Raw genomic sequence first — 25,729 nt, 5'->3', positions numbered from 1 at the left:
GCCGGGGGGCGGCGGCGGGGCCCGAGCCCGGCAGCGGCTGCAGCGGCCACGCTCCCTCCGCGCGCCCGCCGCAAGGCACCACGGGACGGCGGCGCCCGGCCACGGCCGCCCTTAAAGCGGCGGCGCCCGGCTGCGGGGAGCGCCCTCCCCCCCCCCCCCCCAGTTATCCCCTAATTTAGGAAATAACCGAGCAGGCAGTGTGATGTATATAGCGTTTACTACAGCTTTTAAGGTGTTTTATCGAGTTTTTTAGTTATTTATTGTATAACTGCTGCTCTGTGGTGCGTGTTATTGCGTTCTGTTACTGTTGCCCATAGGTTCCCGCCTGCCGTTCCTCACCAACAAGCACACACAAGTCAGAATCCACATAAAGATCTTTTAATTAAATAATATATAATAATTATAACTCTACAAAGTCAAGAATCAGCCCCAAACTCTTCCCAGTCCCCTTCTGCCAGGGAGTAGTACATTGGAACAGGCTGCCCAGGGAAGTGGTGGAGTCACCATCCCTGGAAGTCTTCAAAAGACGTTTAGATGTAGAGCTTAGGGATATGGTTTAGTGGGGACTGTTAGTGTTAGGTCAGAGGTTGGCCTCGATGATCTTGAGGTCTCTTCCAACCTAGAAATTCTGTGATTTTGTGATTCTGTGACTACAAGGGAGTTTCCCTGTGGGAATATAAATGTTGTTTTTGCAGTTACGCTGTTTAGGAGGAGGGAACGTGGTGCTGAGATACACTTACAGCGATAAAAAAGTTTAGCAGGCAACCTTGTAAAATACAGATAACCAGACTCCTTAAGACAATTAGGTGAAAATCACAGTGTCAAGTCAGGTAAGTGAAGAAATATTACCACTTTAAGCAGTAAAAATATCAAAGGAAATTTGAAATTTAACAGGCCGGCAGCTGAAGGCCATGCATTGTTTGTGAGGCATCAGATAGATTGTGAACCTGGATTAACCACTCAGTGGGGAAACAGGGGAGGGTCCTGTCATCAAAAAGTATATAAACTAAACTGTGTTTTGGAACTAGTAGGCGCGCTCTCCTGCTTGTGGAACGCCCGCCATTGCAATCGCGAATAAGTTACTACTTCACTGGGATCCCCGCCTGCGCCCCTCCACTCCCCCCTCAGCCTCCCCAAAATGGCGCCGCCCCTGGCGGCCACCCCAAAATGGCGCCGCCCCCTGGCGGCGCATGCGCGCTGCGGGCTCTGCCCCCCCCCCCGCTGACCAATAGGGGGCGCCGCAGGGAGCTCGCGCTGCCGCGGCCCCGCCCCGGAAGCGTTTCTAAGGCGACGCCCGGCCCGGCGGCGACAGTCGGAGGAGGGCGGCGGGTGGTGGCGGACGGGGGTGCCCTGCGCCGTCATGGAGCACATCCGCACCACCAAGGTACGGGGGGCAGCCGAAGGGGGACGGGGGGGGCAGCGCTGCCGCCCTTGTGTGGGTCGCTGTGGGGGCGTTGGGGCTCGCTGCGGTCCTGTTCTGCCGCTGCCAGCCGCGGGTGAAGGCGTTGCGGCCGGCGCCGCCGCCTGTGCCTTCTGCCTGCCCCTCCTGAGGGGCTCTGAGGCGGGCGGCGCCGCTTGGGGCGTCCCCATGGGGGTGGCTGCCTGCCCCGGGGGGATTTTGGGGTTTCCCTCAGGCTTAGGGTTCCCCTTGGGCGCTGTCAGCTCTATGGGGCCCGGCTCGGTTCCTCCTGGGGTGGCAGGGCTTGGGGGGAAGGCAGGGGCTGAGCATAAAGAGGGGGGCTGAGCAATTTGGGGGGCTACGGCTGTGCTGTGCTCGGGTGTTGTCATGGCTTTGGGGGCAGAGCCTCTGGGAAAAGTGCTTTTTTTTTTTTAATGATTGATTTGTACAGTCATTAATATAAGCCATCAGTAGATATGTGGTTTGTTAGGGTATTCTGAAAAATTAGTCAAGCTGCAGTTGATGTTCTAGACTCTTCTACTTTATTTTTAGCTTATTAGTTTCTTTCCTTTATAATGAAGAAAGTACAAGTCTTATCAACTCCTTCTGTAAATCACTTATATAAGATTTTATTTTTTTTTTAAAGTTTCAGCTCTTACATAATCACGATTTAACAGTATTTCTCTTGTCAGTCCTGACTGCAAAGGCTGCTGAAAAGGCCGTTCCTCTATTTGTTGTGCCTTGGAAATGACCGAGCAATTAGTTCCATGACCTGGCAGCCTGACTGACTGCAATCAAGTTTTATAGATGTGTGGAGGAGAGGAGTGGTTAGATTCCGATAAACTTACAATCAATAATTAAATAAAGGAACTGACTTTTATGATTTTGGAAAATACCTTTATATAATTCTTTTGTATAGTTTAGCTAGTGTTTTTTTTTAAATATATATTTACATGCATAAGTAATGCTAGAGGAAGGTCTCTCAAAGATGTTCTGAGTGCCATTTTGGTTTATTGGATGGAAGTATCTTGTACCAAGGTGACAGATTAGGGGTAAGGTTTCTTTATCAGCCCACTTAAAAATCTGGAACTCCTTATTTGTAAATAGCATTATTACAGTCAATCATTGGTATCAGAATTAAAAACTAGACTAAATGCAAAATATCTTCATGATCTGAATAGATATTTAAGTTTCAAAACTGAAATTGAGACCATAATTATTGACAGGTTGCTGATGTCTTTATGTTGTGCTTGTGCATGGCTTTGGGCACCTGCTAAGAAAACCCTTCATGTAGCAATATAACTCTCTGAAGGGAGAAACAAGCACTGCAGCCAAGTTTTAAGGTACAGGGCTGCCCTGGTTTCAGCTAGCATAGAGTTAATTTGCACCACACCAGCTACTAGGAGGAAAATTAACTCTATCCTAGCTGAAACCAGGGCAAGGACTTCAAATTGCTTCAAGTGATATAAATCATACCCCCAAAAAGTCTGCTTAAAGTGATGGATTTATGGCTAAAAATAACCTGAGTTCTTGATTAGAACTATGATGCCTTAATTTTTTAAGGCTTACAGGTTATTGGATATCCAGGTGGATTAAAATGCATATATACTAGTTTGTAGTAATTTTGAATATCGCAGTTATAGGAAGCAAGAAAACTGAAGTACAGCCTGTGCTAGGTACTGTGCAAGATCCCTACAAGTGTAGGCTTGAATTGGATCCCATTCTGACTGGCAGGAGACACGCATGTTTTCTAATCTGGCTGCTCTTTACAGTTTTTCAATTTATTTTACTGAAGAAATAGTGAAACAAGCATGAAATAACAGTGCAGTCTTGCACAAATTGACTGCTGTGCAAGGAAGCTGTCATCCTGCAGAAGGTGTTGAAATAGATTTTATTTTTTCTTTAACTCCATTTGATGGAAATGTTGAAGTTGTCTTAGAACTGTTGGCACAGCTACCTGAAAAGTTTAGCTGCTTATGAAATTAAACTGTCCAACGAACTTATGAATTTCACATTGACCTTACTTCCTTGTTCAACATAAGTGAGAAAGTGATTTTTATACTTAAGTAGTAACAGATGCTTAAAACCACATCACAATATCATAAATGGGGGGGGGGGGAGGGGAATTACAAATGAGAAAAAATTGCTTCTGTGATGAAGCTTTAGAAGTGAAGCATCCTTAAAAAATATATTTTAAAGAAAAATGTGGTAGAAATGACTGGGATTTCTTTAGTCAGATCTGTTTGTAAATTTGAGGTCATCTGTTAGTGGAAACGCTGATGGGTTTTCCAGTGGAGGTGGAAGTTTGGGATTCAGTAGTCAAGCTAAGTCAAATGTGAGTCTGCCAGGCTGAGGATTAGATGGGGAAGGGGACAGCTCCTCCTAATTTAAAGGGATATCTTATAAGGCTCTAACAGGAGTCTTGAAATGTGCTAATTGCTCTCCTCAACGTAGAAATACAGCCTTGAGAATAACAATTTTGTTGTATGGAAGGCAACAGAAGTTTGAATGCCTGGATTTTGTGGGCTGTATTTCTGTAACAAACCTGCAGTTCTGTGCACTTCTCAGTTTGTAGGGAGGTGCAGGCAGAACTGCCCAAAACAAATAGCAGATTTTGACAGTGCTGTATTGGTTATGGTGCTTTGTATGTAGCACTGATACCTTGCTGATTACAGGGTAACATTTCAAAGTACAAATACATGTAACTTCATTTTTCTCCTTTTTCTCCTTTCCAAACTGAAATCCAGAATATTATAGCAGCACTGGCTGCTAGTAGACACTCACATTTCCTCCATTCTGTTTGGATGCCTTACGTTGCTTTTCTAATTTTCAAAGACAAAGTTAGGCCTTGCCAGATTGTGAGAAATACCTAAACTGAAAGGACAATTTTGTTATATTTTATCTACGCTTTCACCAGATAAATAGGTTTGTGAATTAAAACCAGTCTAACATATGTGCTGCAAATGTGGACTCAGATTTGGGTGCTGGCCTTGCTGGTGGGAAAGTTTCTGGAGTTCAGCTGTGAATATAATGGTGGTAGCATCAAGCTTCCAGCAAAATGGCTTTAAATTGGCACTAATGAGCTTGTGCTGCCAAGAAATACAGGAATGCATAGAGATAAGCCATTCACCACGGTCCTTTCCTGTTGTTGCACACACTGAGTCATGTAATGTTTGCCTCAAAGTAAACTGTGGAGACTGTAATGTTATGAGCACCAGATAAAATGCAGGCTATCTAGAAATTGCTTTATTCTGAAATGCTTTTCCATAGGATTGAGATAATAATGTTGATGGAACAGGAGAGAATAGAGGAGAAAATCTGCCCTTGGAAGATTCAAGCTTGAAATCTTGATGTTTCAAATGCCAGCACAGTCCTTGAATTTCTAGGAGATTGTTTCTAATTATTAATGCAGTGCTCGCATTTCATCAGAGTTGATTTTAATGGTGAGGCAAGGTTGTTATAATGCAGATTTAAGATTGGGGATGATAGAAATAGCAGTAGATATCTAAAAGTAAAGTCAGGAGAGTTAATCTTTATGTCTGTGGTGAGGATACAGATAGCTGTTTGGAGAAGAACCTATCAGATCAGTTGTTATTTATGTGCCAGCATTGAATTAACAGGAAACTGTTCGTGCATGTGCTTGCTGTGCTTTGGGGCAGCAGTCTGAAAGTTTTTAGTAATTCAACTTTTTCTTTAAAGCCTAATACCTTGGTCTCGTTTACTATTAAATAACCATATTATGTATACAGACTAAGTCTGCTGAACCTAGTCTTGTCACTTCATTGTGTGCTTTCCTATTGAAACAGGATATTTTTAATGGTCATTCTGCACAAGCTCATGTGACCACAAGTGTGTTCTTAATAGTTTGGATGGAGTAGCCTTGTGTGCTGTATTATGTTTTATCATTTTTTAAATTACTGCACAGTAATTTAAAAATTTCTTTTACTTTGTGTTTAAGGAAAAAACTAAATTTTGCTTTTTCCCACTTCTTTCTTACAGGTAGAGCAAGTGAAATTACTGGATAGGTTCAGTACCAGCAACAAGTCTCTGACAGGAACTCTGTACCTTACAGCAACTCATCTGTTATTCATAGATTCAAGCAGGAGGGAGACTTGGGTAAGCATATCAAATGCTTGTGGCTCAGAAAGCATAGGTTCTTCAGATGCATGTGTTCTTCCTGATCTGAGGTTGAATTCGTTTGCTAAAATGTTTAATGTAGAAGTTATTCCCCGTGATTTGCTTGTTTGTGATATAATAAGTTAATGACTCACAGCTCCTGCTCTTGTATGACACCTTTGCCATTGAAATTGGATAATGTTGAAAATAACTTCCACTCCGAGTTGCTGTTATTTCTTCTATTGCTTGTTTTCCTGAACAAATGCTTTTTTTAACATCTGACTTGCACTGCAGTTCAGAGGAAGGAACGGGAGATTGTTAGATAATTTAATGCAGAAATCTTTGCCTTCCATTTAGGTCTTGCCTAAGTTAAATGAGATGGCAAAATTCAAAGATCTAGGCTTGGTGATTCCATGCACTTTTTTAGAGTGGTAAATGGTTTTATTCTGAAGATACATACTTTAGAACAAAAGAGTTCAGAAGGGGCTGCAGCTTCTTGATGGCTATGACCATTGTACCAGCCAACTTTACTTGTACAACAGTAATACCTGCTAGGTTTTTTTTTTTTTTATTGCTCCATTCCCTGGTGCCACGCGTGTACATCAAGTTCTGGCTTCCATTGTAGCACAGCTGCCTGTCTGAGTGCAGTTCCTTTAAGGGTGCTGTGCTTCTCTAGGATTAAATCTCATTTGGGCTTCATTTTTTTTTCTGTAGGTGAAACTTCTTGCACTTAACCTTATACCCTGGTTATCTGATGAGATGTCTCGTGGTGCTTACAATAAAATATTTTTTTCAGTGATTTGGATACAGTCTACAACTTTGTGCAAAACAGCTATCCTCTCACATGGGAGGAACTACTGAGGAGAATGTGATTCAGAAACATTATTTGTATCTCCCAGTGTGCAGCTTTAAAAGATTGTACTTTGGTGATATCAAACCTGTATTTTGAATATTGCATTTGTGGTGATAGCACAAGTAGTGAGTATAATTATGATGATGTCTCTTCAGGATATAGTCTCTCTGTAAATGCATATTTGGCAGCATAGTTTTCAGATGCCTAATTCTGATCAATATTTAAGAGGAGATGATTGCTTCAATGAGGTAATTGAAATGCTTTTGAGAGCATCTTGTTCAGCTGAGGTAATGTATCAGTGGCTTTCTTCTTGTGGTTGAACAGCTGTTACTTTCTCCTGCATTTTCCCAAACTGTGTAGATTTGCCACAGATATCCAATACTGTGACAGTCTTCTGTTAAAGTGGTTGAAAGGCGCTTAGCTATGACTGTGGTGACTACATCAGCACAATGGATAACACAGGAGAGGTTTTTGTTATCTCCTGTTCATTCTATATCCCTGTGAGCAGTCTGAGTTGTCTCAAGTTGTACTCTTGGCTCAAATACTAGCAGACTGATTAAAGTAAATGACTGATGAATAAAATATTTAATGTGAGCTCCTCTGATAGGAAAAAGAAAATGTAATTCTAAAATCTTCACTACTTGCTTTCCCTGACTCGCTCTCTTTTGCCTGATGAAATTCTAAAGTATGTTTCTGTAGATCCTTAAAAAAAAAAAAAAAAAACACCTGACAACTTATTTGGACCCTGCCTAATACCATGTAAACTGGTCAGTTAGCAAAGCTGTGGAAAAGGATTAGAATGACCCCAGTGGAGTTCTATTTCTTGATTGTTGCATTTAAAAGTATACTTATCTTTTTTTATAAAGACTAGGAGACAGTTTAAAATATGAGGGGGAAAAAATAATTAAATTTTAACAGATCATCGTATCTTGACCAAAACTTGGATTTCTTATTTTTTATAATGAGAAAATCAGTCAAAATCCATATTCAGTACAGGCTAATCTCTTATGTCAGATGTTGTGTATATGCGTTTTTCTCATTTTTCATCTTCATGCTTACACTGAGTTCTTGTATACCGTAGATATTACATCATCACATTGCTGCAGTGGAAAAACTTCCCTTGACTACTTCTGGCTGCCCCCTTGTCATCCAGTGCAAGAACTTCAGGATAGTTCACTTTGTTGTTCCCAGAGAGAGGGATTGTCATGATGTTTATAACTCTTTGCTTCAGCTGTCGAGAACAGGTGAGACTTCAAACTGGAAAAGGCTTTGTAGTATGTATCTGGGTAATAAGTTGGTGAGAAACTGCATGCTTTATTTTTTTGTGAAATGTACATTATGTAAAAGACTTTTCAATGGGTTAGATGAGTCAAAGAATTTTATTAATAATAAAGTATTAATCTATATGTAGATTCAGAAAATGTCTGGCTTTTGTAGCTCACTGATCTTGTTTAAGAGTGCAAGGTTCCTATAGATTCAGCATTTCAAGCATTAGCCTCAGAATTGTGAAATGAAGTGTGTATTACCATTTTAATGATGTAGTCCATAGATAAAATGCTATTAAACAAGTACTAATTTGTTACTCTTTTCATGCAATTCCAAAAAATAAGCTGAAGCTTTGATGCTAAAACAACACTATTAACTTAGGTGACAGAATTTTTGTGTAAATCTAATGTGGCCTCTTGCATTCTTATGTGTCTAGACCACTGTAAAATGTTGTCATCTGCCATGTAAAAAGTATTAGAAAAAATGAGAGTATTTTGAAAGCTTTTTTGAAGGAAACTTTTACATTGCTTTGAATGATCAGTAGACTTATATTTCTGTTCTTACTTTTAAAGGTATCTGTTCTTTTGGTTCTTGTGAAGCTCTTCTAATAACTTGCTATTTTGTCAGTCTTAATTTTGCGACGTTTGCTTTGCCCTAATGACTTAAATGTCCCTCCTTGTACAAGAGGTCAGGCTCTCTTCCCTGAAAGATCTTATAACCTACCTTTAAATATCTGCAGTTGCAGAATAAATATTTCAAAAATGCCAAGTATCTAATCACTCTGAGAATCTTAAAGCCTGAAACTTCTGTGGTTCAGGCAACTTTTAAGGTTTGTCAACTGTGCTACCTCTTCCACCAATGCATTTTTGGAGGCAGTTCATTACATAGTCTTATTTTTTCCTTACCTTTTAGCAAAATATGAAGAACTGTATGCCTTCTCATATAATCCAAAGCAAAATGAATCTGAGCAAGTCAAAGGTTGGCAGCTTATTGATCTAGCAGAAGAATATAAGAGAATGGGAGTGCCAAATGATTACTGGCAGTTGTCTGATGCAAATCGTGATTATAAGGTAAGGACTGTAGTGGAAAAATGTTCTACTCTACATCTGTTTTTGATTCATCCTCTGGCTCTAGCCCTATAGAAAGCAGTCTGATGCTATGAAATCACTTGGCTTGCAGCATAAGTAAAACTCACAGGTGGAGAGAATTAACTCCTTAATCAGACAGTCTCACAACTTTCTAATGGAAGCTTTTCTTCCATGCTTCGCTGAGGGTGTATGTGCATTAAATTGTTTCTTTTCGGGTATACTTACCTACTTGAAACCCAGTCCCAACAATTCTGGTGCTCTGCTGTTTTGTTCTCCTCTCTTAACTGAGAGGGATTCTGCATTAGGTTCTGTAGTGCTGACTGTGAAAGATGATGGCTGTGGTGGTGCAGCTGATTTCCAGATAAGATTTCATCTTTGTAGTCTGCAAATATAAAAATGATGGAAATACTGAGACTATTTTACTTGAAACATATGCTCAGCAGTTCTACTGAAAACTCCTTAAGGTGAATGCTACTACATTGGTGCTTTCCAGCAGTAATTGGTTGTATCACTTTGACACCAATTTGTACCTTTTTTATTCATGGTTTGTCTCTTCTGAGATATTTACATGTATATAGAGAATTATGTTGGTGTTTACCCTTTGCCTTTTATTTCCTTGTAAAAATAGTGTAGGGTTATATATCTCATACTAGGTTTGTACCCTGTGTGCATATATATGTCTATGTGTACGTGTCTTTCAGATTTGCGAAACCTATCCTAGAGATCTTTATGTTCCCAGAACTGCAAGCAAGCCCATAATTGTTGGTAGCTCCAAGTTCAGAAGCAAAGGAAGATTCCCGGTGTTGTCCTATTATCATAAGGATAAAAAGGTATTGTTTTTCTTCCTGTAAATAGGCTGAAAATTCTCAACATTTGCTGGTAGCTCAGGGTGCATGAGGTAATTGTATGCCTTACAATGTGAGGTGTACAATTTAAGTACACTGACTTGAATGAGAACAGTATCTATAACCCACGATAACCTTAAATACAGCTCACAGTAGCAGTGTCTAACAAGATGCTGAATAAAGCTAAGCCGGTTTAAAAGAAATCCTCAAGTAATCAGTTGAATCTCTTAAAGCTTTCAGAAACTGACCTTAAGATCAAGATGAAATGTCTCTTGACAAAAATCTATCTTGATAAATGAAAAATGTCAAAGTGTGTGTGGTGTAAAATAAACACTCAAAATAACTCATAGGTTGAGGAGGAATTTGCAAGGTGTAAAAAACTGGTGAATAAAAATAGATTTTGCAAGGTTTGATAAACAGTGGTGTGAAGCAACTTCTCCCTGTCTGTTCCATCATTGAGGGGAGAGCAGGATTGTAATCTTGCTGAGTTGAAGAATTTTTGAAGGACGAATATTAAACTAGTAGATACATTTGAAGATAACTCCTAGTTAGCAAATGCACCTGACACCCTCGCAAATGTATTACATCACTGAAAATGGCATTGCAAAAAACTACTTCAGACTGTAACATATTATACCTAAGAATAGTAAAACTAAGCATAATTTATTTTTCATCAAGAGCAGTTTGCTTTTAACTGAAAAGTAAAAAAGTAAAATTCTTTCATTCTGCCTGTACTTTGGGTTTTTATACTTGAGAAAATTGTCAACTACCTTGTCATTGTAGATAGGCCTGAAAAAGTTGTAGGCACTGTCTTAGTCTACGCAAGCATGCTTAAAAAGTTGGAACACTTGCGCTTTGAGTTGAAGTGATGTGTCAAATGAAATGAATTACGTAGGTGTCTTCTTAAAATTATGGAAGGTGCTTCAACTATAGATACTAAACTGATGTTAACCTGTCTTTTTGTGTTCTATCATAGGCTGCGATTTGCAGATGCAGTCAGCCTCTCTCAGGTTTCAGTGCCAGGTGCCTGGAAGATGAGCACATGTTGCAAGCAATCAGTAAAGCAAATCCCTCAAATCGCTACATGTATGTCATGGACACCAGGCCAAAGGTATGTACTTCTACAGGTTCTTCAGACTAGTCTATCTTCCTGAACATCAAAAGACTGAGATAACATGTAATTTGGAAATATTAAGAGTTAAATATTTTGGCCCAATATAAGCATTCTATAAAGGTAGAACTACAGGTATCACTATTCAAGTGGTCAAGTGCTTGCTTTCTTGAAGAAGCTGAACCACTATCAAGACAAATCTAAGGTCAGGCTGATGGTTGGATTTGATCTTGAAGGTCTTTTCCAACCTAAATGATTCTGTAATTCACTGAATGTTGGTAAACTTCTGGGGAGGTACATTTAAAAATATATGTAAAACACAGCTAAGAAGTGAATAGAGTGCACTTTATACTGTTAGGAGTTAAGCTTATGAAGTAGTGAGCTGTGCTGGAGGTTGTTTTAGAACAGAAGGGAGGACAGTGGCTTGTGTAAATGTTGCGTGAAAACTACTAGTGCTGTCTGTATTAAACAGGAAGAGGTAGGAGAAATTCTGTCAAAGCATTTTGAGGTCACACCTAAACATTAAGTTAAATTATGTTGGGTTTTTGACCTGTGTTGGCATATGGGAGTAACTTTCCCTTTTTTAAGCAATCTGCATTTAGATTGATATTTGTTTAATCTAAATCTCCAAATGCAGGAGTTAGAAAACAAGGATGTAAAGCAAAAATACTGCATTGCAGAATTTACTTTGAGCAGGCTTCATTAGGTGTGGTTGACAAGTAAAAAATTGAGCCAACTGTGGGTTTTTGTAGTTGTACTTCTTACAGCTGCAAGCAAACTTTTGTAGGATACTTAGAAAGCATATGTATGGTCAAGTCTGTTTTATTTACTCCTTTTTAGGTTAATCGCCTTGCGGTGTCTTTTCTCAGAAATGTTATGAAACATGTAATGGATTGTTGGTGGATACACAGAGGAGAGAATAGGAAACTATTAAATGCATTATTCAGATGTGTCAGTGCTGAATATAGGCCATCTGTTGCTTTCGGTGAACCATGCCTTTCTCATACTTGAATGCTTAAACTGTTAATTTATTAGAATCTATTTATAGTATGTGCTTTTTTTTTCCTAATGTATTGCACTGAAATTGCTTGTTTTTATTTCTTAATCTGACATTTCATTTGAAGTGCTGGTTTACGGTATTTTGATTTTGCTCTTTTAAGCTTAATGCAATGGCAAACAGAGCTGCTGGGAAGGGCTATGAAAATGAAGACAACTACTCTAACATTAGGTTCCAGTTTGTTGGAATTGAAAACATTCATGTAATGAGATCCAGCTTACAAAAACTCTTGGAAGGTATGTTCTAACTGTACTACAACAGCGTATATGAAAATAAGAAACGTTCTGCTGAAGTATTTAATAACAGCTTAAACTGTATTATGACATCTGTGTTTTATCCAAGCTTTGCACTTAGTACCAGTTTGCTGTGCTCATCCATTGTGGTAATGAACAACCATTAATCTTCACAGTTTACAGTTTAAAAGCAAACTGTAAACTTTTAAACTGTAAAAAAGTTTACTTTTAAACCGTAAACTCAGTGATGTGAGCTATTTTGAAGAAAACTGAACAGCACATGTTAGGGGTTAACTTGGTTAGTATGTCATTGGCTTGTGGGAAAGATGAGCTTTCCAAGTATACATACATGTATTTGTGTATGTGAATACATAAAATAACATGTATATACATGCATCTTCACATGTAGAACATTTCTCAAGGAGCGCTTGTTTGCACAGAACTCATTGTAACTGCATGATCTAATGGTCTATACAAAACTTGAACTCTGTCTTGGCAAACCACTCCTACGGTTGTAGATGCATCTTGTAGAGTATTTATGTTTGGAGATGAGGGGGGAAGTGAGCCAGTTCATAGCACCACTACTTGACACAGTGTTGTGAAATTGATGAGGCAGAAGTCTTCTATTTTAATGATTTTTTTAATTAGTTCTCTTAATATTTCATTTAGGTAAACAGATGAAAACAAACTTAAGACACTTGGGAGCATTAATGCTGTGATTAAAGCATGGTGACAGAAGTCAGGTTTCTACACGTACTCCTAGTTACATATGTTTCTCTTCTGTTATTTCCAGTCATTGGGAAGGATTGCACCTGTAGGGAAGTCTCCTTTTGAAGAGACATTCTAGCTATGTTGGTCAAGAAGTTTTACAGATCACTAGTGTAGTCTTAATTCGTTTTTATTCAACCCGTATCTGCTGTTAACCAATTGCTCAGGCACCCTGCTATCATAGAATGGCTTGGGTTGGAAGGAACCTTAAAGATCATCAAGTGCCAACCCCCTGCCATGGGCAGGGACACCTCCCACCACACCAGGTTGCCCAAAGCCCCATCCAGCCTGGCCTTGAGCACCTCCAGGGATGGGGCAGCCACAGCTTCTCTGGGCAGCCTGTGCCAGGGCCTCACCACCCTCTGAGGGAAGAATTCCTTCCTAATACCTAATCTAAATATACTCTTCCTTAGTTTAAATCCATTCCCTCTTGTCCTGTCACTCCACTTCCTGACAAAGAGTTCCTGTGGAGCTTTCCTCTAGGCCCCCTATAAGTACTAGAAGGCTGTAATGCGGTCTGTTTGGAACTTTCTCTTCTCCAGTCTGAACAACCCCAGCTCTCTCAGGCTGTCTTTCATAGGAGAGGTGCTCCAGCCCCTTGATCACCCTTGTGTCCCTCCTCTGGACTTGCTCTAACCGGTCCATGTCATCTTGTGCTGGGGTCCCCAAAGATGAATACAGAATTCCAGGTGGGGTTTAATGAGAGCGGAGTAGAGAGGGAGAATCACCTGCCTTGAGGTGATGGTACTTGAGTTATGGTTATATGTATTTTGTTGCTATTCCTGTACACACTTTATTGAAGAAAAAGACTAGCAATATGACCGTGAACTTTAAGTTTTTTGAAGTTTGGGGTAATCCCTGTTTTTTCTAATCTCTTCTTCAGTTCCAGAGAAATAGCTCATGCGTCTAGATTTATTTCTTTTTTTTGACACCTGTTCTGTGTAGTAATGTCTGATGCAGAAATACATGTATACGTATCACAGTTAAACTGCGGACTTCAGTCTTTCCATTTGACATAAGCATATGTTGGTGGGATGCTATCATGTATTTTTCATAATAACAGCTTTCCTTACTGATTGAACCCCTATCTATTTTCCCTTGTGTGAAGGATTGACCTTGGAAGGAGGTGTTGTGAAAATTATTCATGTTTCAAGTTGAAGAAAATGCCATTTAACTTCTGTGTGCCACCTTCCTCCTAGATATGCTGAACTGAATGCTCTCTAATCAGTGATAGGATACCAATGACCCTATTCTTTCAAGAGTCTTTGTAACTGGGATTGTACTCAGATTTATTTATAACAAACAACTGCTATTCTTTCTTCAGCCTGTTTCTGATCCTAGGCTCTTTGTCTATCTGCCTGGCTTCCTTCATACCCTAATGAAAGGCTTCAGAAGACATTTGTTTGCAAATTTAATGTAAGACACAGTCCTTCCCAACATCTTTCACTAATGCAGGATGTTGATACAATGTGATAACATGCTTTGCAGTCTATTCTTCTGATTCAGCTGTGTTTTTTAAAGGTCTTATGTGTAGTGTAATAGAACTTGTTTAAACTAGTCTTCAGTGTAGACATGACCCTGTGCCCCTGATGGGCTGACTGTCCATCTGTACAACACTAATTGAAGAATCTTCAATTTTTGGCTACAGGGTTGAATATAGAAAATCCCACCTTTTTATACATTTAAAAATATAGCATTAAGTGTCTGAAAAGACTGAATTCTGATAAGCAAAAGTGTATTGCTTAAGTCAGGAAAGAGCACTTCTGTAGGAAATACTTGAGGGAAAAAGGCTCAATAATAGCTGCTGTTGTAGTGGAAGTGTATTGACAGTTTTTCTGTGAGTTGTATGGAGTTCGTTTGTGTGGGGATTTTTGCTTAAAAATGACCTGTGCCCCACACCTATTGTGCTTCCTTCAGTCTCTAGGTTCTGGTTGCAGGATCCAGTCACCTCTGTATGCAACAACTGCTGCCTAAGGCATTGCTGGTGTGTAAGGACAATCAGCAATGGGGCAGTGAGTCATTTGGGCTTGCATGCATGTATTTATGGTACATATAGTCAAAACTATCTTAAAGGATAGTTTTTGTGAAGTAGCTAAACATCTCAATGGTGCCAAGTCATCTTTGATCCTTTTGAGTAACATGAGGGACTAGAGTGATTATTTAGCACACAAGTGTCCAGAGAAGTGTTAATGCTATTTCTTTGTTTCACCACTAAGTAGTAAAAATGTCTGTGTCGATCCACAGAAATGGAATGTTAATTACAGGGGCTTGACATATGTGTTTGTACCTCTGCCTGGATTTTCAAACCAAAGAACTCTGTCTAGAAGCAGAAAATAACCAGGTCAGGTGTTTCTACCAAGCTGAAAATGATGAAAAGGCTGGTTTGGACAGAAGTATCTGTGTGAAAGCAAATCAAGAGCTAGAAGCCTGTTATGTTTATTTTAGATACATAGGCTTTAAACTACGAAGTGTAGAATATAGGGGTGTGCAGTCATGTGTAATGCCTCTTGGTATTGCCTTCTGTGTCCCATCCATTCCCTGCAGATGTTTGGGCTTCCAGATTTTTATGGGAGGATATTTTTCATTTTTCCTTTATCCTAGTGGTGGACCTGTTTATGTACTGTTGTGTTTTAACAAGTGTTATGGAGCAACAGGTGGGGAGAGAGTAAATATGTAAAAGACTGAGTGATTTGAGAGGATCAGGTGGTTCTTGATTTCTTCTATTTTGTAGACCTTTTGGAAGCAGAACTTTTGCCTAACAATAACTGCTGTTTTTTTATCCAAATACTAGAGGAAACTAGCATAACTTATACTGATTTTTCCTGGTGTTTACAGGCTGCACTTCAATATCAGGTTTTGTTTCCAGGGGTTTCTAAGTAGTTTATTTCATTGTGCAGTGGCTTGCTAGTGCTTTTTCTAGTTAAAAATCTATGGACTCTAGAAAAAAGTACTGCAGGACTTGGAAGCTGGAAGCCTATCTTTGTTACAGCATTCAGCAGCAACCAGTGCTATGAGTCTTCCTGAGCAATAGGGAGTATACCAAAATTTGTATGGCTGAAAGCTGAGCAATGTGTCCTGTGGATACAGGAAAGCTGTAGGAGCTCATCTCCTCCCATAGTCAGAGATAAAGATTATTTTGCAGCTGCTGTATGAGTATCTCTACTACCAACTTCCAGCTCTGATGTCACCTTGTTTTTATCTGGGCCCCACTAACTTGGCAGAAAATAGTTTTCTCGTGTGGCAGGGACAGGTATTTTTTTGTAGATTGCAACTTCAGGTATGTCTAAGAATCACATGCACAGGAAGGTAGATCAGTTACTGATCTCCCCCCAGCTCCCTTTCGGTTCCTTGTGTTTAAACAATAATGCAACTGAGAGCTGGTGCTCAAAATCCTGTGTTAAAATAACTGATTTTTTTATTAGCCAATTTTTATTTGCCATGGGTGCGTGGCGTCCTTCAAGAACCTGGTTATGTCTCATTTCTGAATTGTTCAGCATCTGAGAGAAACTCTTTTGGTTTACCTCTATACCTGTTGCTGCTATGCTGCATGACAACTTCCCTTTAATTTGAGTCCTCCTCTGCCCCTTCAATGGTTCTTACTGTTATGAGATCGAAGTACACGGAGAAAGAATGGCAGAGATCAGTCAGCATTACACTATGTTAGTTATGGAGGTAGACAAAATCTGCCTGGTCTTCAGTTCTTCATTTTCTCTTTGTACTGCCCTTGCTTTATTCTACTAGGCAGAGTGGAAAAGGTGATGAAACTCCCATAGTTAGGTCCAAGCAGTCAGACTGCCAATGTTGTCTGCATGCAGCTACTTTGTTAGTAATAACAATAGTAATTGGTAAGTATTTCTAGTAAGCTTTTTGGCATTTTTGTCCCTTCTCTTGGTAAAACAAGGTTTATAACTGTGTGTAACAGGTGTAATTCAAATTTCTTGTCACAAAGATGCATCTTAATCTTGTCACTCAAGGTTTCTGTAATTCTGCAGAGCTGAGTTCTGGGCAGAGAACCTTTCGTAGTGCCTATCTCTTAACCGCTTGAGTGTGGTGGTTTCCTCAAAGAGGTTTCAAATCAAGTTAAAACAATGAAGAGTAATTCTACGCTGTTTATAATGCACTTTCTCTGTTGTAGGATATTATGGGTAGTTTTAACTGCTTAGGGCTTTCTAACTCTGTTTCTTTCAGTCAGTGGCACAAAGGGTTTGTCTGTCAATGACTTCTTGTCTGGTTTGGAGAGTTCCGGATGGCTGCGTCATATCAAAGCTGTGTTGGATGCTGCTGTTTTCCTAGTCAAGGTAATTTGTATGCTGCCTCCTGTAGGGTAGTTTGTGCTATCAGGCAAAATTACACTTAACAGTGCATAAAGCATAAAACTCTGCAAATGCAGTTTCTCTTCTTTGCTTCCTCCCTTTTTGCAAAAAGGGAAATGTCTGAAATACACAGACACATCTGATATGTTGCTTTAAGCCTTATGTGTTTCTCTATGGTTGGAGATATTCAATGTGCCAGCTGATATTTTCTGATTTTCTTTGAATGTTTCTTCACCTTGAAGAGATTTATGATTGTTGATTTCTTTGGGTATTTATGAAAGATGTAACTAGTTTGAAGGTAGATGAAGCCGACTATTATTTACTATACACTGAAAAAAAGAATTTATAGGGCACTAATATCAGAGAAGACAAATTGGCTATTTCATTTACCAAGCAAACAGGACAGTTTATAAAAATTCAAAAGTACAGTTGCATTTGCCAGGTGCCTATGATGCTATGGGCTTAACATGAAAGAGGCTTGGGGGGGAAGGGAAGTAAAGAAGAAAACTGTCTTTCTTTTCAGTGGCTGAAGTAGGAAAATACTTCAGTTAAAAGTGGATGCTATTAAAGATCAGATGATCCTCAAATATTTGGGTTAACAAACTTAAATTTGAATAGATCTGAATTCTTAGCTGAAACGAAAGACTCCTTCCTGGTCCTTAACTTTTGAGTAATATAATGAGTAGCGAATGGGTGTTATAAAACAACCAAATAGAAAGCTAATAAACCTATTTGGTCTGTAATGTGTAGTCTGCTTCTTCCTTAGTGTTCGTTTTGAGGGCATTTCTAGTTTTACAAGGGGTAGAAACAGGAACTGCTGTAGAAGTCCATGTTACCTTTTGCGAAGGAGATAATGGAATTTCCTTTTGTTAATAGGGAATTTTGTGCATTTCAGTGAAGAGAAATCCCTAGATTTCTGGTAGTATCCAATACACTTCCCCATAATATTTTTCTTGTATTAATTAGACTATACTCTGGGTTTTGGATAAACGTAGCTTTTGTATGCATTTACTAAAATCTGACTGAACAATCTAAGCAAGAGAGCATTCATTAAAGAAATAATTATTTTGCAGGCAATAGCAGTTGAGAGTGCAAGTGTGTTAGTGCACTGCTCAGATGGCTGGGACAGGACTTCACAAGTTTGTTCTCTTGGAGCTCTCTTACTAGATTCCTATTACAGAACAATCAAAGGATTCATGGTAAGCAAGCTGTTGTATTGTTGAATTGTTCCTTGGTAAATCAAAGGATTTAAAATGTTTGTGTGAAAGCAAAGAGTCTAACTGTACTGATGCTATTTTATAATAACAGATGTAAAATGTTTTGCAGACTGCAGTTGGTCTTTCCTTTAGAAATACTTGACTGGGGGGAAGAACTGTGTATTTAAAATAACCTAAGAAACTGAAATACAAATAGATTGTTTTACGTACCCTGCAGCAATGTTGTAATAACTGCCTCTTTCATCCAAAATAAAGAAAAACTTAACTACAAAATAAAGATTCCAAAGTGTTTACATGACACAGATGTACTAAACTATACTAGCTATACATTCTTAATATTTGTCCCAAATTAACTTCATTAAAATCTAAAAATGACATCCCCAGCCACAGTGATATAAAGACCTGAACATATTTAAGCAACTTAAATGTCTTCATCTTTCTCTAGAGGTGATCAAAGAATTTTGATATGAATATTTAAAACTTCACAGTAGGAAAATCAACTGTTTTTGCCATAGCAATGTAAGGGTTTATGGGAATACCTGAAAGTTAAAGAACAAAATTGTACTGATCACAAACTACTAACTGCTACAAAAGGTAAACTGATAAGGAATTAGATAGCTTTGATTAGATAGTGAGAATGTGTAATTGTTAGGAAACTTGTACTTGTTAGGAACCTTGTTTTCTTCTTTTTCAATCCTTCCTGTCAATTGGCATTTTGGAAAGCCTTCTGTCATAAGCAGACAGTCATGTTTTTGGTATTTGATACTGCAACTAGTGATAAAACAAGCTACTGTTGATATTAATAGCATCTTATAGCAGTAAAATTGCTAAGATTACATTGTGTGGCTTTATGTAAACTATAATAGCAAGAATGCAATACTAAAATTTTTCACATACTTAGCAGTTAATTTTTTGAAAGTTGAGTGATAATCCATTTATGTGAATCCATGTAGGTGAAGCTGTAAAGCATTAATATGCTTAAAGTGAGCCTGGTTTAAAGGTATTTTTCTGATTGTCAATCTGTTCAACTTCTTACTAGCTTTAGAAACTAGTTTTAGAAATGTGCTTTGACAGTCTCTTGTAGGAAAACAAAAAATGCACAGTAGCAAAGAGTTGCTTCTACAGTAGTTAATTTGAAATACTATATATATCAATAACCTGTGAGGTTAATGCTATAGATGTAAGATTTACTAAAATTTTGTTAGATACTCTTGTTTTTTCTATCCTGTAGGTTCTGATAGAGAAGGACTGGATTTCTTTTGGGCACAAGTTCTCTGACAGGTAGTTTGCTCATCTGATGTAAAAAAAAATTCACAGTACACTAAAAGATAAATGTTTCATTAAGTGATTTCAAATTTTGCATTAATGTCTAGACTTACGTAGTATTACAAAGAAAGGAAAAATAGCTTGTGAATGTTAAACTACTGTATCGTTACCAGAAATTTTGCAATGGATAAGCTATTTTCAGTTGACATTGTACTTTGTGCACTTTTTATTCAAATATCTATTAGGTGGTTGTTTTACAGATGTAAGTTTCTAATGTCAATGGTACCTCACTTTTGCATGTTGATAACTGCAGCTGAATCTGCATATATGCATAGACAGTGTAAGACAAACCCAAAGCTATCTCTCAGCCATTGAGACAACATAAAACCCTTCTAAAGTTTTGATCTGCTTAAATGTTCACACTTACCCATACTTCTGATGATAGAATAACTCTACCTTTAGAAGTCCTGTATGCCAATAGTTCTGTTTTTCTCCTTGCTCTGAGCGTCACCAGCTATGACAACAGCTTTCCTGCTATTTCCTATTTTATAGTTTACTTTTAGCTCATGTATTTCAAATGTTGACTATGGGTGTAATAGATGCAAAGGAATTAAATTGTCTTGTGTTGCTTTTCTTTACTGAATAAAGATATCTAGCTCTTTACTGAATACAGATGTGATTACTTACAAGTCAGAAAAATAGGTTAAATTTAGGCTTATTTCTATTCATGAATTGCCCCAGTTCTTGAAGTTAGGTACTTTATTTCCAGACCAAAAATAGTGTAAGAATAGCCTGCTGTATTGTTTTTGAACGACAAAAACCTTAGTTGTGCTTGTCTTCAATTTCTAATCTAAGCCAGTTTCAGTCTGTTTATGAAATCTCTTTCAGGTGTTGTCAGTTGGATGGTGATCCAAAAGAGATCTCGCCAGTGTTCACTCAATTTTTAGAAAGTGTGTGGAATCTGATGGAGCAGTTTCCACAGGCCTTTGAGTACAATGAAGCTTTCCTTCTTCAGATCCATGAACATGTCCATTCGTGCCAATTTGGAAACTTCCTTGGAAATTGCCAAAAAGAGCGAGAAGAACTAAAGTAAGCAGGGATATTGTAATGTCTACTTGCTTATTTTGGGAGACTATAATGAACTCCTGCAAATCTGCTCCATTTGGGGCTCTGAGTAGAAGTAAGCTGGGAGGTTTGGTAGTGCAGAAAGTGATGTTGAACTGTATCAGGGAATGGCAGTGTTTTAGCATGCAAAAGCATGAGAAGACAGTTCTAATTTTGGCAGAAAATACCCTGCTCATCTTTAAAGGAAAGTCAAGGCATCTTTCTCCCTCCTTTCCTAAAAGCGGATAAAAAGAAAGTGCTCCCAATTTTCTGTCTGAATTGGGAGCATTTGTTCCCTCCCCTAATCTGTTTTTAGACAACCTTAAAATTGTTGCCTGTTCAAGACTAATAGTTGTCAGTTAAAATTATTAATAGGCTGTCTCAATGCTTTCTGTTGGAAAACTTCTGGAAAGCTTTCAGTGGCTCATCTTTGTCTTAAACTATATTTAAAAAGCATTTATTGCAATGAGGCAAAACTTGGACGATATAAGGACTATTACTTCTAAAACTGGTAGTTCTATCCAACGTCAGCATATACCAGGAAGAAGTTGATTTTAATGAGAGCATTTAATTCAGTTTTATAAATGTTTCTGATGACATCTTTAAATCCATCTTATTTATTATGCTGAGTTGAACAGCTTCTGGGTTTTGTTTGTAGTTGGTGTCTTGACCTTGATCTCTTTTTGCCTTAAGATTAAAAGAGAAAACATATTCCTTGTGGCCGTTCCTTCTGGATGAACAAAAGAAGTACCAGAATCCTCTGTATAGTCCAGACTTTTCTCCAGAACTAACTCTTTTGGAGCCTAATACAGTGTCATTCAATTTTAAGTAAGTTTGAATTGTATACAATATCTTGTCTTCGAATTTGTTTTATCTTGCATAGTTAAAACTATCTGTTACGTGCAGGTTTTGGAGAAATATGTACCACCAGTTTGATCGAAGTATGCATCCCAGGCAATCTGTGTATGATCTTATCATGAACATGAGTGAACAAAATAAACAGCTGGAGAAAGACATAAAAGAACTGGAAGCTGTGAGTATTGCAAAATAAGTGTATTTACTTGTGATTTGTTCCACAAATTCATGTGCAAAGCCTGTAATAATGCTTCTAGCTTTCATATGAATGCCTTTATTGTATGGCCTACCGCTTGTTCCATGTAATGTTGAATTCACTTTTCACTGTGTTCTATGCTGAATGCTAGGCTATGCAGCTGACGTTCTGTTCTTAAATATAACTTATTTTGCCTTACCCAAGAATTATTTCTCCTACGAAAGCACTACTGTAGATACGTCTTGAGCTTTCTACATCTTTCTAACATCTTTCAGTGTATTCTTGCATCTGAACAAACTGGCTCAGTATTTTTCAGATCTGAAGGAAAAGTCGTCATAAGGACATAAGGGCACTGAGTTGTCTGTAAGAGTTCTTGTTTGCTGTAAACTTCTTCCTTGCTAGTACCACTGAGGCCTCTGTCTGTACTCCAGAAAATACTCGTATTGTGATAGTCCCAGATAAGGGACAAGCGTGAAAGTCTTTACTTCTCTATAGACAAACAAGCAACCTCCTGCTCAGCAGCATATTTTAAGCATGTAGTGCTTGTAGCATCTGTTGTGAACTGTGGAAAAAATGTTGGCTTACCCAGTGGCCTAATGCTTATTAGATACCCCAGACTAAATACGTAAAAGTATTAAAGGAAATAATCTGAGTTGGCCAGGAAAAAAAATGGGTTTTCTTTCATTCAAAGCAAAACATCAGTAAAGCAGTGATGCTCACTTCATTATTTTCCATATTTCAGAAAATAAAGCAGAAAAATGGTCAACCAGATGCAGTCCTTCTGAAAGAACATCAGCAGTCTGCTCATCCTGCACCTGTGGCACTGAAAACGCCTCCATGTTTCAAGAAGGAGCAGCCACTGATCCCTGTGAATGATGCTGTAAGAACTATAGAGGGCAGCAACACAGCGGACAATCGCTACAGTGAATTCATGGAAGAGTTTTCAAAAGCTGAGCCTGCTGTTGTCAGTTTAGAGTACGGAGTGGCCAGGATGACCTGTTGAAATCTGGAACGGTGCTTCTCTCTTCCAGCCTGGCTGAATTAAGACATTTTGAGGATGGGTCTGTGCTGCATGACCAAAACATGATTTGTATATTGGCAAGTTTTGTTAATGTAGACTAGAACAGCATGCTAATTGTCAGGTGTTTGCTGTTCTTATATATATGTATACATATAAAAAAAAATTAGTTGTATTTTAAAAGAAATAAGGGCATTTGGTAAGTAGTGACTAAGAACTGAGGAGAGGTATGTCTTTGGACTTTGGGTTGGTTTGCACTAAATTAAAACAGTAATCTTTATTCATTATAGGAAAACACAGGTGGTCTTTCACATTGATTTTATTTGGGCAAGAAAACTTGAACTTTGTATTTTGGGGACTGAAGCTACAAGTGTATATATATATTGCATATAATACAAATATGTATGCCCTTGTTATATGACACCCAGTACTAATTTTCAATGTATTAAGTGCCATGGGAAAAGTATTTAAAAACATTAATAGTTGGCCTTAAACCTGTTGATCAGTAATATTGGTGTTCATGACTACTGCACTCTGTAAACTAACTGTTTACTTTGTTTTTGTTCAAATTGTTTTCCTTAAAACAAGACTGAATACAGGGAATGCAGCATGCCTAAGCTGGCACAGCCTTTCAGCAAATTGCTATTTGAATGTCAACCTATTACTGAAGACTGTTCTTTCTTCCAGTTCCTCTGTTTAAAATATAATAGAGAGCAAAATCAGGCCAATCTAGTAGCTCAGTAGATTTGAGCATAATTGGAAGTATACATTGTCTGATCTTAAGTGTTTTGATTTGTGGTAAGGTATATAAGTAGAATAAAGAGTAAAACACACAAGAAAAAATATAGCCAATATCTGAGCGGAACTTGACTATTCAGATTACTTAATTGCATTGTTTGAGTTCCAAGAATGGAAGCAGAAGTTTGAAAGTAGTCTACTGACATTGTTCCTGAGTACAACAAAAATCTTTAATTTGTCTGGAGCTCATAAGAAACTGAGTGCCTCCTAAATCTTTCTCCGGGAGAAAAACTTCATAATTAGTGAAGCCTCCCTCTTATCTTATAAAAATTTGTCCAACCTGTGCATTTTTATAAATCTGCAGAGTGTAGTGAAACCGCGTATGTAACTATATAAAATCTTCATCTAGCAGGATACAGTAGAAATTCTGACATAAGTTTATATAATGCAGATTTCGATGTTTGTAGCCTCCTAGTAAGGGAGAAGGTTTTTGTCAACTTCTATCTCATGATATTTTCTGAGCAGGTAACAGAAATATTCATATTTGGGTATTAAGATCCCTAGGTATGCTGTTAGATTAATGCCACTAGCTTTTTATCTTTGGATTTAAATCCTTTTTGGTTATAAGTGAAGATGAGTTTATTCCCATCCTAATCCCTAAAGTCTGTTTTGTTAAAATCACTGGTCTGTGCCCCACATAACTTGACATAATTGGTAATTTCCCTCCACATCAAATTAGATCCAGTACTATATTAAGGCCAATATATGTCATGATCAAGTTGCACTTGCAAAGTTTTATGGGTGAAGTTAACTGTGACCCCTGTATTTGGTGAGTATAATTCACTATTTTGTTTGCTTAAAGCCTATAAATGTAAATAAATGTTCATAAGTCTTTTTATTCCTGAAGAGATAATGTCATCTTTAAAATACATTACCCTGTCATTTAAACATGGTTAATTTTTTTCCACTGCAAGTTTTGACTGAGTTTCACATTTGCAATTTGCACAGTGGTGCCTTACAGGGTTGCAGCAAGCGAGGGTTTTGTGCCTTGTTATTTGTTGTCTACCCATCACCTCCTGTATCAAACTGGTTCTGTGGTTTTCCTTTGAAAAACATGTTGTATTATTAAGCTTGTGTTGCATCTCACTATGGAAACAAACTTCATTGACAATATAAGCAAGTGTTATCGGTTTGTACTTGTTTTAATATTTAGCTGCTCTGGTGTGCCATGTACATTTTTTCATATTTATTGTTTAGAGTTTATGGACTCAAAAGATTATATTAAGCTTTTTTTTGCAAATATTGTTGTATGTGTTTTTTACTTTAAGAACAGAGTACCCTTGTATATAAGGCTTTTTAAAAGATTGTTCCCTTTCAGGGCTGCTAAAGTGATCTTAATTCAGTCTTTGGGCCCTTTCTATTGGAAGAGTTCACTCAGATAAGAGAGTTGGGATGCCTTTCAATTTTAAATCAAGGCATGTTAGGTCAGCTTTAAAGTGCTGTAAAATTATCTGCTTGGGCATAAAACCTGCTGCGTTAACAAAACAATGATACTTTGCTGTGGTCAGTATGTGAGTAGTTTTATGAGGCTGATGCATGGAGCAGCCTTCTTACAAAGTCCAGACAGCTTTGCCAATTCGGCCCTCATGGTCACCAGTGAGAAACATTCCTGCAGAGAGGCAGCTGTCTGTCCTTGTTTGCTGTTTAGGCTTAAGCCAAAGCTACCTTAAAGCACGTGGGACCTGTGGTGAGGTAAATAGATGGTAGCACAGTGAGCTCCAACACAAGGCTTGGCAGGACAGCCGGGACTCAGCTCAGTGGGACTGTTCTCTGTCCTTTGAGAAGCTGACTAAAAAGATGTGGCAGGAGCCTTCTGGGAGCAGAAATAATTCTGAGTCATAATTCTGATTCAGAGTTCAGTGGATGAACTTTATCACAGGCATGCTGCTTCAAGAGCAATTACAGTATCAAAAGGTGCCAGTACAGCTCAAAAAAAAATCTGAATTCTTTCTAATTCTTTCTAGCTGTGGCTCTAACTTGCAGCTGGTGCACTGTCCTGCATTGTCCAGGTGGTTGGGAATATAATGTCCTGAGTAGAAACTTGCTATAGTTAGTTATTTCATTGGTTGCAAGACCTGAAGCATGGAATTAGCAGGTGCCAGTTCTGAGAAGGTCTTGAAAAAGTCTGGCTTTCTAAGTTTTGTGCATTGCACTGTAGAGGAAAAATTATCCCCTTTAATTAACAAAGCTGATAGTCTCACCTGAGCAATTAAAACAGTTTTCACA

The 25,729-nt window shown here is 38.3% G+C and overlaps 1 protein-coding gene across 1 annotated transcript; it reads left to right on the top strand.

Moving 5' to 3' along the window:
• The first annotated feature begins 1,319 nt into the window (after window positions 1–1,319).
• On the top strand, window positions 1,320–24,991 carry MTMR6 (myotubularin related protein 6). Its single transcript, XM_082765703.1, has 14 exons — window positions 1,320–1,384; window positions 5,399–5,515; window positions 7,450–7,612; window positions 8,547–8,704; window positions 9,424–9,552; window positions 10,544–10,678; window positions 11,839–11,971; window positions 16,925–17,034; window positions 18,123–18,248; window positions 19,498–19,547; window positions 20,421–20,621; window positions 21,330–21,464; window positions 21,543–21,669; window positions 22,430–24,991. Exons 1-14 carry the CDS (start codon window positions 1,361–1,363, stop codon window positions 22,688–22,690), a joined length of 1,869 nt encoding a protein of 622 aa, XP_082621829.1. The 5' UTR covers window positions 1,320–1,360; the 3' UTR covers window positions 22,691–24,991.
• Window positions 24,992–25,729: the final 738 nt, after the last annotated feature.

The sequence above is a fragment of the Aythya marila genome, assembly GCF_965140915.1.
Source record: "Aythya marila genome assembly, chromosome: 1".
Classification (NCBI taxonomy): Eukaryota; Metazoa; Chordata; class Aves; order Anseriformes; family Anatidae; genus Aythya; species Aythya marila.
The sequence above is the reverse complement of the archived record's forward strand: the minus strand, read 5'-3'. Positions and strand labels throughout refer to the sequence as shown.

What these genes read in the sequence shown, in the direction of transcription:
- MTMR6 (XM_082765703.1), top strand. Translation starts at nt 1,361, where the DNA reads ATGGAGCACATCCGCACCACCAAG. An exon ending in GCTTCAGCTGTCGAGAACAG is followed by an intron (nt 7,613 to 8,546) that starts GTGAGACTTCAA and finishes CTTACCTTTTAG; the next exon opens with CAAAATATGAAGAACTGTAT. An exon ending in TCATGGACACCAGGCCAAAG is followed by an intron (nt 10,679 to 11,838) that starts GTATGTACTTCT and finishes TGCTCTTTTAAG; the next exon opens with CTTAATGCAATGGCAAACAG.